This window comes from Strigops habroptila, chromosome 12 (genome assembly GCF_004027225.2).
Source record: "Strigops habroptila isolate Jane chromosome 12, bStrHab1.2.pri, whole genome shotgun sequence".
Taxonomy (NCBI): Eukaryota; Metazoa; Chordata; class Aves; order Psittaciformes; family Psittacidae; genus Strigops; species Strigops habroptila.
Genome location: NC_044288.2, coordinates 9,244,077 through 9,258,192, shown reverse-complemented (window position 1 = coordinate 9,258,192; position 14,116 = coordinate 9,244,077). Strand labels below are relative to the sequence as shown.

The 14,116-nt window shown below is 42.2% G+C and overlaps 1 protein-coding gene across 8 annotated transcripts in view; it reads right to left on the bottom strand.

Annotated features, from left to right (window-relative positions):
• RAPGEF6 (Rap guanine nucleotide exchange factor 6) overlaps positions 1–14,116 on the bottom strand; it is a 118,870-nt gene that overhangs the window by 49,330 nt on the left and 55,424 nt on the right. The window contains exon 1 of one of the 8 annotated variants that reach the window (XM_030504973.1): positions 11,275–13,521. The exons of the other annotated variants lie outside the window; for them this stretch is intronic. Within the exon in view, the coding sequence (XP_030360833.1) occupies positions 11,275–11,328 (54 nt within the window). The 5' untranslated portion in view covers positions 11,329–13,521. Of the gene's footprint in view, positions 1–11,274; positions 13,522–14,116 lie in introns of those variants that run through there. 8 annotated transcript variants of the gene reach the window in all.

The following is a 14,116-nucleotide window of genomic DNA, read 5'->3' as shown; positions in this document are numbered from 1 at the left end:
GCTGGCTACTTTTATATCCATCTGGATATGTCCATGCATATTTGTGCCACGTATGGAAAAGCACCACCTGTATTTAATGGTCACGAGGCAGCAAGTGTTATATTATCTCCCTTAAAGCCTGCAGAGATTTAGATTTACTTAAGGCACTGGTATTTTGCTGGTGACGCCTCTGTGCTGATGGAGGTGGTTCCTCCAGCTCATCCCTGTTGCGGTGTCTGGTGGCCCCGTGCCGCAGGGTGACACTGCTCCTCTGCTCCCAGGGGTTCACACGTCAGCCAGCTCCTCTGCAAACACACTGCAACGCTATCGGCCACGTGGCAGGATAGCGGCATGTACGAGCAAGGTCAGTGCGTCATTTGCCAAGAGGATGACATCCAGCACAGCCCAGTAGCTGCTAGCAAGTTGCTAGGCAGGGCTGCTGGCAGCCCCTGATACAATGGAGGTCACTGCAACTGAAAAATCCCAGAGCTTTAGTAAATTACGGAACAAATCAACTCATGCGGATTCATCACCCCCGGCTTAACAACAGCACGGATTTGCTGCAATCTCCCCAGCCTGTCCCGATCTTCACCATCTCCTTACTCCGACAACCGGCTCCAAGTTCAGCTTCAATCAGATTTCTTTCCATCCCTGAGCCAGTCCCATGCTGACTGTGATAACGCAGACACAAGGAAATTAAATTTAGGCTCCCCGCTATCCAGATCCTCAAACCTTCAGAACAGCTCCAAGAAAAGAATGAGCAGGACCAAGAGCAGAACCAATCCTGCGGGATTTCCCAGGAGAATAAGGGCAGGTGCCTCTCTCTACCAAAAATCGGCACTACCAAAGCCTGTTCTGGCTCAAAGATTCTTCTGTTCTGAAAGAAGTATTTCTAATCAACTCATTAATCACTTATAATTGATCTTCATTCTCCCTGCCAGCACTCCCCTTCATTTCTGTCACCTATACAGCACACGGGCATGTACAATGCTCCCGCTAGAGTCTGCAATATATTCTTGTAAAAGACATTTAACGCAGGTTAGATGCAAGGAAACACCACAATCTCTCTTGAAATTTGAGAGAGAGATAAGGTTTATTTGAGACAAGTGACCTTTAAAGTGCTGCTTGCCACTCTACTCCATCTCCCAAAATAAATCACAGCTTCTGTCTTTTGTATGTCGTTTTTATTACCTAAACTGATTGTTCTTTCTTTCAGAGCTCACTAAGCAGCAATACATGGGTAGGGTGTTTCTGTAACATGACAGTGGATGCAAGAAGGATGTGTCGAATGTGGTAGTGAAGTTGCTGAAAGTGGCCGAAAATTGGCTTAATACTGGTGAATAATATTCACTTACTATTCAACTATGATTTCGTTTGTGGGAGAAACTTAGAACCTGGTGTTACAATTGCATCCACATCTTGAAAAATTACATGGTGAGAAACAAGTTCAAAATCACAATGTTCACCTGTGTCCACCTTAGAGGCTTTCAGACACTGACTTATGTACCCACCTTATCTTCTAGTTAGTTGTGTGCCCCAGCAGCCACAGATAGGGAAACCCCAAACAGCCACGAAATTCTGATAAACACTTGACACAGAAATAGACTATTTATTTGCCACTTTAAACCGTAACTTCTACACATCATTTCTGAACTGCATCTCACTTGATCTCACCTGAAACTATTCAATTTTCAAGCCACCCCACTTGAGATGTCTGATAACCAAAGATGCAGGCAGGACAACAAGAATTGCCATGCTACTGGGATGCAAGTGTGAACAGAGATTTCCCAGCTAACCCTGATTTTCTAAATGAATACTTAATTTAGCCTCGCAGTAGTATTTCTATCTATACCTATGGCAACACATGCTGTACAAGAAGTGATTTGCCAACTTCCTCCAAGTCTTATTCTGTAATTTTGAAATTAATTGGAGTATAAATTCCAATACATGGTGTATTTCACAGACTAACAGACCATTTCTACAGGCTCAAGTAGAGTGCGTCTGCAGTGATATTTACTTCCTACGTAAACCCCATTTACTCTCAGCAGTGAAGTCACACAGAGTACTTGGGAATTCAATTAAAAGCTAATTTTGGCATAACAGATTTTTAAGATTGTAATGCCCTGTACAACAGAGCAAATTATGTGATCTTTGATGAGATGACCAACTCTTGAATCAACTCTTTTTTGAGAAGCACACTAAAAGTGATTGTTAGCTTGAGGACAACTTCCCTTTATGTGCTCCCCAGGAAGGTTTTGCTACAAATTAAGGCTATAGAAAAATCACTGTAGAGTTTACATAGAAATGCAACCACAGAAGTCATAAGTGAATTAATGCCATGGAGGGTGAGTCCTGAGAGCTTTGTCTTTCTATTCCCCATTCCTTCCAGGCAAAGGAATGAGAAGAACCTCCTTCAGCACAAGGAACATGCTCTTCATGCTTTACTTCCTACATGACTTACTTTTGGATTTACCAGTATCCGTCCCCTATGGAAAAGCCACATATGTGCCTTTTTGCCACAAGTTCTGAAAATAAGTATCAGTGTTTCCTGGTACAGTTTGGATAAATGAAAACCACATGCTGAAAAGGCACAGAAACATGAATCTGCAAAATAATCTTGACAGATGGACACAAGACCTATGAATTATCTTTTTCCACATGTAAAAGAAGCTTCACCATTGTGATTTAAGCTGCAGTAAATGGCATGTTTAATACACATATTCAGAAACATCCTAAAATGAGGGCAGCAGCCAAAGGACTCATCATCTGAAACCAAATTACTACAGGAAGCACAGTCCACATAGTTCTCCTGGTGCACAGTGTCCATTACAAATCCAAATTAATGGAAGGAAAATAGGCAATAAGGAAGCAAAAGTTTCACCTCATTCTTTATTTGATACTCCTTGACAGCAAAGTTTTCCATCAGTTTTCCCAGGCTCCTGTATGGATGTTCACAACCGATCGATCTAGTCTGGACACAGTAAAAGCATCAGCCTCCGAGGGAACAGTCTGTCCTTTTATAGGCCGTGTAAGCAAATTTTCTGTCCTTGGTTTTACAGATTGTCAGTAACCTTATACCTTAGTTGCTTTTCTGAAGCTCCCTGAAATGTTGCCAGTGAGAGCAATATTCAGAAACACCACTGGGTTTCTTTCCATGAAGCGCAGTGTCGCTGCACTCATGTCTGCTGCGTCACCATAAAACCCACCACGCACAGCTACACCAACCAACCTTCTCACCCCTAAAGCCAGCTCTCAGCTCCAAGCCCAACTATTCCACTTTTAAAGCACATGTATTTATTATTTTGTTTATTGCTTGAGGTTTTCCATTAAGAGGTTTTCACTGTTTTAAGCTGGAACCCATTAACGCACCCTTGGGGCGTGAACTGTGATGACCCTTGGGAACCTCTGAGCTTTAGGAAATGCTCCCGGCTCAGTCGTCCTTGCACCCAAGTGGTTTAAGGGCAGCAATTTTCCTCTCTCAGACAATACAGAAAGTCTAGACTGTTACAAAGAGCCAATTAAAAAAAAAACGGCCTTCAGTTTTAAACTCACTTAAATTATATTGCCCAACTAAAAAGACCGCTTATCAAAGAGCTGAAAGGGACCACAGTCCACTGAACCCTCCACCAGCTCCCACCTCTCCTTGTCAGTGACTACATCCTTCCAATCCCTTGACATTCACGTGTCATTTTCTCTTTGATGCCCTTGAATCCATGATCCCTCACCCAGACATAGGAAGCTGAATTATACCGAGGGTTCAGAGATGATGAGCGTTTTTCTGCTTAAGTCCAAGGCTCCTAACCCCTACCACAGCAGAGGAAGCTTTGTCTGAGGAGCTGGAGGGTGGGATGGGTTTCCTACATGGCTCTTTCATGGACACCTTACCTCAAGACATCAGCAAGCACCCAAATGCATCGCACCATAGCGGTCCTGGCCTTTTGGAGCCCATCCCAGGCAGCACATCCAACCTGGACAGGACACTGCTGGCTCTGCTTCCACGCACTTTTCCTTCCACTGGCATTACAGCATCCAGCTGTTTGGATGGTCTCACTATGTGCTTGAGTCTCCATCATCAGCTTGTGCATTTTCATGAGATAACTAATTACTTTAACTAGTTCTTTCTTTCCTCAACCCACTGGAACCAGAGCAGTGATGCCCGCTCCCCCTGACACAGTCAGTCTCTCACCAAGCAAACCTTTCTGCATCCCACTTTTTGCTCTCATCCATCCCATTCATTCCATCTAAGAAAAAAAGATGAAAAGAAAAACCCCACCTCTCAGATGTTTTTCTTGGCATCAGTAAGGGAATTGTTTTAATCATCTCTCATACCCTGCTAGCAAAATAATGAGAAAGCACCAAAACCAACTGGAGTTCTCTGAAGTTATTTTGCTGAATTTTCACTAGCCTTTTTTCCCAAGGATTTATATAAATTCACTCTGGTTTACGTTCCCCTTTTACATTCTGCTCCAGTTTAAAATACACTTAGAGCTGTGTTAATGGGAGAGGAGAAAGTTGCTCCTCTGAGATACAGAAAGAGGCCACTTTGGTATCCACTGAGAGGGTAAGACGAGCCCAGCTGAATTAGCGATGCTGACATCAGTCCTCAGCTAACTTAATGCAAACAAACCCATTTCCTCCTTCAAGACCACAGATGTTCCACCAGTGGCACAAAAGATTTCTTCAGATTTTTAAAGAGCGGCAAAGATGTCTTTTTGTTTTTAAAGCCAACTGATGGATCAGCTGTTTTCCCAACAGGATCAGATAAAATCCTGTAGCCTTCAACAACATAATGCAAACAAAACTGGTGCCTCTCCAATTATACCAACTTCAGATCATTTTCCTTTCTAAAACATACAAAAGATGGGCTTGCTGACAATATTTATGTCAAAACTTGTTTCGATTCATTAGCTACAGCACATACTTACTCCAGTTATCAGTACTACAGACGTGAAGCTCAAAGAAATAATGACCAAGCTGATACCACTCACAACAGCCTCATAGTGCCCTGAAAATCCTTGGAGCCTTCTTAAAATAACCTCAGGCTTACAAAAAAGCCCAAAACCAACCAACCAAAACTGAACAAAAAAAACCATCTGAAAGAATTAAAACCCCCCAGAGGCTTTTCTATGCCTCTGGCAGCCAAGAGCTTCTTGGTCTTCACGGCTCCTACAGCGCGGAGAAAATAAAATCCTCTCAAGTATTACGTTTCCTTAGTTACAATAAGGTGACATGAGGACAAAATTTCCAACTAAATTCTGGTGTTGCCTTAAACCACGCCTGCAATGCAATTTTAATTTGGTTTTCATGTGCCTAAATTATAGATTACTGCTATGCCTTAACTCATGATAATGCTAAGAGTCTGACAGGGAAGTGTCTCAGCTCTGGAGAAGTAGGGACTTCAGCTGTGAAAATTCACCTGTAAGAAGAAACCCCAGTTTTGATGGGAGCTTGTAATACTGGGAATATCCAACATGGAAACCTCAGTTGCCTCTTTTTTTGTTTACAACCATCAACTAATAAAGATCAACAGTGGAAGGTGTCCCTGCCCATGGTGGAGCGTTGGAACTGGATGAACTTTAAGGTCTCTTCCAACCCAAACCAGTCCGGAATTCTATGACCTCAGGTCCATTCTTAGCATAACACTTTTAAAGTGTCAAGAATTGTGCTCTGTTATTATGAAAATGTAACAAGAATGTTCAAATAGGCTTATCTTCAGTGGCAGAGTTCAGATTTTACTGAAAACTAATACAGTGCAAGACTAGAAAGAGCCTTGTCTAAATAACTGCAGTAGAAAACAAACTGTGGCAGCAGCAAGCGCTGCTGTGACTTGTGAAACTCCAGCTCCTTACAGAAGCTGTTACAACTCCAGCACCACGCAGGCAGCAGCAGTGTGAGATGTGGGGAGCGCTCTCTCATCCTGAGACAGTTCTGCAGGGCACAGATATTCCAAACCTGCATCGTGTTTCATCTCAGCTGAATAATTTATAAACCCTTATATACACTGATTGGTAAAATGCAGCGGTGATGACGGTTCCTCTTCACACATCCTCAGGCTGCTACAACCTCACTTCACTGGAATGACACACAAGTGGCAATCATCGGCTCTGGGATACAGCTCACAGGGCTGCGAGGATGCATGGACACAAAGGCTGAGAGCAACATGTTCCCTCGCAGCTCCGAGCTGCGTAACGGGGCCCTCAGATCCCGTCCATGCAAAAAAGCCAAAGGAACACCAATCTTCCATCTGCGTTTTCTTTCTGTGTTCATAAAGAAATGCATTCGTGGAAGTGAGAGGAGCAAAACAGGGTGGTTCTGAACTGGGCTGTAGCTGTGAGCAGAAGTGTAACAAAGCACGTTTAAAACAAACAAAGTCTAGGAGGAACTCAAGGAACTCAAGATAGGTGTTTATTTGCATATCAAGAGCCAATTTCTGATAAAAACAATACCTCAGGAAAAGGCTTTTTCTGTTGAAAACTAGTATGACGTGTACTTGCATCTGACTTAACATATTATATACTGGAGTACAAGGAAATCCAACTTTTCCAGAGTAAATGGCCACGCAGCTCATATTAAGCCATTTTTATCTTAAACTATCAAGCAAAAAGTGCATTTAAAAAGTTTTATGGAAGTTGGTTTAGGAAAGAGTTTAACTTTTAACTAAGTGTAAGGAAAAATCATCATTCATCAGTCTAAGCACTCACTCTCCAGATGCTCAGGGACCAGGGCACCGAGTAACAAGAGGCTGTGCTCCTAAAAACCAGTATAATGGAGAAACAATGCAATCCTGTGCAGGGCACGGAGGGGGAAAGATCAGAAAATATGGAATAGGAGAGATCACAAATACTCTTGAGGAGTTGGCTGAAACTCCAAAAACTCTGTAGAGGGTTAAACCACGCAACTGAAGTCCATAGGTGGGAAGAGAACCACCAGGAACCACAAGAAAAGAGCTCACGGGGTAATCGCCCACTGCCCATGCCTGCACATGGACTTGCACACTTGGGCGAGGAGACCCCGCAGGTCCTGCTCTGGGTGACGATGAGGTGGTGGGCTGGAAGCCACAGGTATGGACAGAGAAAGATGGGAGAGGCAAGGCCAAGAGGAAGACAAAGACGCCGTCAAAACTGACTGAGAAAAGAAAGCGAAGGATCAGTTAATTCTATTTGTACTGAAAACATTTAAAATTCATCCTACCAGGGCTACTTGCCACGTAAGTGCATTAGCAAAGACAAGGATGACACAGAATCAAATCAAGGACACGCTATCCAAGCTCTGTTTTATTTCTGAGGAGCTGAAAATAATCTTTAACTGCATGAAGGTTTCAACTCAAGATCTTGGAGATCAAATCGATGCCCTCTGGAATCAGATGATGTTACACTGATTTTACTTACGGATAACTAAAACCTGCATCACAGGCCTCTTAGAGGGCAGCAGGAATAGGAATGGGACTGAAAAATGACTCCAAGTCTTCTGCTCTAACCCAAACAAACTTTCACAGAGCAAATGCATCTTGTTATTATGCTTCACATTATTAGATTTTCTCTAAAGAACAGAAAGAGAAGAACGCCACCAAAGCCTAGAGGAAATAAATTACTGTCTACTGTCATAAGACAAGTTTAACATGCACCTGGGATCTTGAATGAAACTGTTTTCCTTCAGGAAAAAAACATTTTAGAAGCTTAGATGTTAATTCAAAAACCCTTATTTTCTATAAAAAGCACATTATCTCAAAAAGCATCCCTTTTTAAATATTCTCTGTAGATCCATTATCCAATCACTCCCTATTTTCCCCATCAGGCCCTCTTGCTACACAAACAGGGTAGCTGTGCATGCAGTCTAGGCTTGGAAAATTGTTAGGCTATGCATAATATTTCTATTACAGAAGAACCATATACATCTGAATCGTTAAGTTTAAAGCTCTCTTTCCAATGACTTCATAACGCATCTACAGTTAAGAATCTAATACCACAAAGTGCATTACAGACAATTTAACAGACACTGAGAAAGTTATGATCAGAATTCCAAAGATGATCAGCATGTTGCTGAGATACATTTGAATTATTTACATTTTCTGCTTTAAAATACTGCACTGGTATCAGAAGAATTTAGTTTAATGTAAACTGAATGCCTCTTGTCCTCGTCAATACAACCAGTCTGTGGAAGCAGACCTCCACCAGACCGATGCAAAGCCTTCATGTTACTCCAGAGTCACAGTGGTTTGACAGCTGAGACTGCTTTGATTGCTGTTTGCCACACTCCTTGCTACTTCTCATACTCATCATGTTTGCTTAAGGCTGCCTACATCTATTCATCTCATCTTCCATAGTCAAACATTCCAGAAGGCATACAGTCTCTGGGGCAGAGACCATTATGATGTGCCATTCTGCCCCTGTACTGGTACCTCCAGACAAAACTGAGAGAGGAACAACCATCCTTTTCCTGCAAAGGAGATGGTGTGACCTCTCCTGGACACGTTTCCAAGTATCAGCATAGTTTTGAGCAACACTGTTGACCTCTACAAGAACTTGTCTGGACGGGCTGAAAGGCTCATACACAACGCTCACAGCCCTCTCAGCTTATCCTCCTTTTAGTAGCTCTTTAGGCAGGAAAATAGATTGCACTGATTACAGCAATCTACTCTGTCCCTTTTGCTTTTGGAAGCCAAAAGCAACAGAGTCTCTGGGAGATGAGGGGTGTGTGCAATGCAAACCAGTGCAGACACCCCTTCTACTCAGGGAGCATCTTCCGGGGCAGCGACAGAGCTCCTAAAGCTGCTTCTCCTGCATGTCATTCCACAGCCACGAAAATCAGCCTCCTCAGGTCAAGGTTAACCTTCAGCAGTACTCTCCCTTTGGATACCTTGACCAAAGCTTACCTGTCTGATCAGTCATATGAGACATGACTTCATTTTGCTCTGATTGAATCGATGTATCATTACACCGTCATGCTCAGAACAGCTCTAATTACAACTGAGTCAAGAGCCCATTTTCAGACCATTGTCCCATACCAGTTTAAAGGCAACTAATTAAAAAAGTTCTGGGACAGGTATCTACAGAAATGTAAGAAATTGTTAATTTAAGCGCTGAGAAAGCAAATGAAAAAGCAGATGTTCACTGCTCTGTGGCAAGAAATGGTTCTAGCTTCAAAACAGTACCATAAATACTTGACATTTTCAAGTTAGAAGTTATGAAGTTGCACATGTAAAAATCTGACATCAGTTACTTTGCTATGATATGTATTATAAAACACCCGTCAGAAATGGATCTGTGGTACAAAGCTCAGATACAACCAAAATGGAACAAACTCAGGCATAATTCAGCTCATCAATGTGTTTAATCCTTTGCATAATTCTCTTCAGAGTTGCAGAACACAATGAAAAGATCAGTTTAAGAGTTTGTGGGGGTTTGCAGGAGCTTTGGGGGCTTTGTGCAAAAGGGTACAGGTGCTTTTTCTTTAGGGGTTTTAAAGATAATGAACTTTTTAGCTGTGGATTAGAATGGAAACCCAGTTACATCAGTTTTCATCAGCCATTAAAAAAAGGAAAGAAAAAGCAAATCTCCCTGTCCCCAATATTTTATACCATTTCATCTATGAATAGTATATGAGTGAATAAATGGCTTGACTGGCATGGCAGCAATCCAGTGGGTACCATCCCCAGAGCTGACAAAGGGGGGCAAAAAGCTTTACCATTTTTTTACATTCTTACTTTACTAAACCCCCATTTGAGCGCAGGGTTTCTGTTTTGTGATTTCTCACTTGGGCCCAAACTCTATGGAAGGAGCAAGCTCAGCTGAAGCACCAACGTGACTAAGCATTCCCATTTTTTAAGCACTATGACACCTTCAGACCTCCTTAATAAGGGTGGTACGGTTAAGCCGAGCTTAAGTAAACTCATCCTTTCATATGTAATGTCTACAGAGCAGGAAGGGAAGACAGCGGAAGAGTCTATGTGCATACTTGAGACATGATGACGATACAAACAGGCCAACCTCTGCCATGGAACTCCAAGGCGAGGAGTTGCAATTACCCGATGAGCAGACAGATCCCATCTACCCCTGAAGGCAGTTGAGTACCAGCAGCTCCTTTAGCAGATGATGGGGTGGACTCAGCACACATGAAACAGCCAAAATTCACCAACACGTAAGACCGCATATTCACAGTTGACTTTGGAAACTGCACATGGAAACCCTGAAGCCCAGCACTTTAACCCTCACACACTGTGAGCTTCCCCTTACATCTGATCAGACATAAAAACCAAAGAGGGAGAACCATCCTGCACAGGGACTCTGCAAACCCAGCTCCGTCCCTCCCTTGTGCCTCTCCACACCATGTCACTCAGACTCTAAACTTTTTGGGACCGAAGTCAAGAGCAAATTTCTTGCTTCAAAGTCAATGCCGCATCTCATGATGTCAAGAGCACGGGGATTTTGCCCACTGCCTTCAGACCCTGCTGGCTTCACATGCAAGAAAGTTGCACAATCTGTATGCTTGCCTTTATAAGCTGCAATATAAATACAAAATAGTAATAAATAATAAAGAACACACGCCTGGTCTCCAGTTTGAAAGGCAATTCTCATGTCTAAGGTGACTGCTTCTTAGCAGTAGCATTAATAAAATACTAGCAAACTCAGCTGATTTACTGACTGAGCATACCAAATAGTGAGAGTCTAACAAACAGTATATTTTCTAATTTCTTTAAAGGCTTTTATCTGAATAGGTGACTTTACCCGAATGTTCTAGATTTCATTACCTCCTTTAAGAGGAACACCCTTCCCTCCCCAGTCTCACAAAAATACTGCATCTTCAGACACACACAATTATTTGTGTCCTTTAAAGCTAATTGCAATTACATAGTTCAGCTAAATAATTAACCAATTCCACAATGCTGCACAAAGGGAACAAGCAGGACAGCTTCACACAGCTTGGGAATTAGAACATCAGTGGGTTTGCATACCAATATTTTCAAGTTAGCAAAAATCAAGCAGTCATAAAAATGCCACACTTCAATAACACTTGCTTCATATTTCTAGGCTAAAAAGCAAGCTTTACACGTTTCATAAGGAAACAGCATTTTTTCTTCATGGTTCCTGTTCATTTGTAAGCTATTGGTATATAAAACAAATCCCAAGATTTCAAGGTCCCCCCTTCATGTTTGGAAAGGATTCCACAAGAAGAGCCCATGCAGAGTCCGGCATCTCAAACCCCCGCGTGCCGCTCAGAGGAGAAGGGAACATTCAAACAGCACCACGGTTGTCAATACACGGCAGAGAAATGCAGCACAGACAAAATCTTACTTACTTTGGAGGCCCACGGTTGCAGGCAGTTGGCATAACATCGAACGAGAAAAGCCATTGCTTAGGCTGGGGGGGGAAAAGTTTCCTTTCTCAAATAAAAGCCGCGGAAGAAAAATATTGAGCAAAATCCCTTGTGGATTCTCTGTAAAAATCATAAACCAAAGCAGCAAACATGCATGTATGCAACTTCTCAGGCTTGAATTTCACACTGAATTCGATTACAGCTTCCACTATAGCTGAGGAGTTTTCAGTATTGCAGTGAGTTAGCAGCAGCAGCAATCCCTATAAAAATGTTCCAGTTATAACAAGCACATAAATTCAAATCAAAATGTTTCCTGGCTTTTCAAATACAAATATCCATACGTTCCCCCAGGCAAGAGGCATGCACCCAGAAAGTGCTGCTAAAATTGAATTAATGCTGAAATGGATTAGAACTGCAGGTTAAAGCAATAATGCATTAAAAGGCGAGATATGAATTCTTCAAATTCCTTTTTTCTCTTCACTCAAATGCATTGACAAGTGGCTTATCTTCGGGTCCACTTTTCGGAAACTTCACATTCATATTGTAGATGAAATTCTGCACGGGTTCTTCAGCATCTCAGGCGATCCAGGAATCTCACACCCTGGATATTAAAGTTTCTTCTTTATACTCTTGTCCATCATAAGTGCAAAAATTGAATTAGTGTCCAGATTGTAGCTCCAAAATTTATGCTCTAACAGGTTTGCACTGTGGAATGTATTAAAGCCTCTGCAATACAAACCCTTTTCTCTTTTGCCCCCCCCCCTTCCTCCTCTTTTTTTAATGCAGTTTACAACTCTGCAGTGTTGCTCAGTATTCTAATGCATCAGTCGGACCCCACGGTTAATCCACGCCTAGCTTTTCCAATTAAAACATCTCTCTAACGCACAACAAAACAGTACATCCATGGCTACAGCAAGCCTGACTGCTGGAGTCCTAATTCCTACTATCTTTGCTTGCTTCTCAGCAGCTCCCTCAGGAGAAGCTCCCATCGATTGGATGCTCCGCAGCAAGATGAAATATCTAATAAGAAGGAAAGAGAGTGGGAGGGGAACGGAGCTAAAAGGATGACATCACCTGTATAGAAAGCCTTTAGAAACTGCATTAGATCAATTGGCTACTGAAGCTGCAGATGCAGCCAACAGAGCATCTTTATTGACCTGATATAAACACACAGATCGGTACAGCAACTGCTCAGCAAACCCCCCTGCATCGCATTTTATATCCTTTTATGATCTATTCATGCATACGTTGGAACTCTCAATACGTTTCTTTCTCCAAATCATTTTTTAAATGAACCACATGCATCTATTAACACTTTCCACAGTATTTATAGGGATTATTCCTCATCTTTGCCCCCAGATTTAGAAATAAGTACAATAAATACCTGCAGCCGTTCGCATGCATGCACATACAGATACACCCATCATCAGCTCACAACAAAACAATTCCTGCTTTCATGTATGTATGTCACACCACAGGCTCAACGTTTTTATCTCATCCTATACACTCATGAGGAGATTTCTGTCTAGAATGAGAAGTAAATTTCTTACTGAAAGGTGATGTTTATAATTCTCATCATTTTAAGGGTTTTGAAGCCAAGTTAAAAGTTTTGGTGGGTGGGTTGGGGCTTTTTTCCCCCCCTATCAAAAACAATTCTGCTTCTAACCAAAACTGCCTTAATTCTGCTGTAGTCAGTTTAGTTTTATTATTCCTCTTTGCTGCTAAAAGCTGCAATATTTGCAAGCAGCTCCGTGTCTTGGAAGGCAGCCCAGCCTGCTGGAGAGCTGCTCCGAGGAAGCACCTACAAGATCCCACACCTTTGAGCTGGGACTGCCGCTGTGCTTTCAATTCCTAGAAGGCAAATGACTTCTGCTACCGTGCAAGGAGGGAGGAAAGCATAGAAGAGGGAGGGGACAGGGGGTGCTGGCTCTGTGAAAGCCATTATTTAGGACTCTGGATCATTTATACTTCATCTACAAGAAGGGGCACTCACTGCTTCTCTTTTCCTCTCTTTGGAAAGAATGTTCATTGCCATGTATCTCATTATTCCCAGTTTGCATCAGACTCGAGGGTGATTCTCCAAAACAAAACTATGACCTGATGGCCATAACCTCCTGTACAGAAGAGGAGCTTCCAAGAGTGACCTGGGGGCAGTGGGAGCTAAAAATCCCCTTTTCTTTTCCCAATTATTGTGCCAAGGGGCACGTGGATGAAGATTCTCACATTTTGGAAGCCAAGTTATATCAAGAGGACCCCCCCACCCCATCTCAAACCAACAGCTCCTTTCAGCAGTCAACCAGAAGTTGAATTCTTCCCAGCAGATAACCCAAGTGATGCTGGGAGTTGCACCTTAACTAAGAAAACAGCCTTCCCCTTGCACCTCCTAAAACTGTCTTAAAGGAAACAAATAATTGGTATTAATGTCTGAATTTACTTAACCTCTATCAGACAATGAAAACAATAATAGATGCAACTGGGCTAGTAAATATTACTGGGTTTATTTTGCATTTAAACATAAAGGAACATCTGAACTTCATTCCTGCACTTGCAAAATGTACAAACACAAAGTCTACTTGGTTTTTAAAAGCCAGAAGAATTTTAGTAATTACTTCATATTTCCAAAATGCACAACAGCAGCTATACAAATAGCTGTTTCTTCTCCTGTTCCTCCAATACTGAACAATAGGCTAGACACGTCAGCTTCACCTTGCAGTGACTGTACTGCATCTCTTCTCATAATTCACAAAACTGCATTCAGAAGCATCTTAAACATCAAACTGATCAACCTTCAGCAGCAATGAACATTCAAGTACTTTCAGGCAGT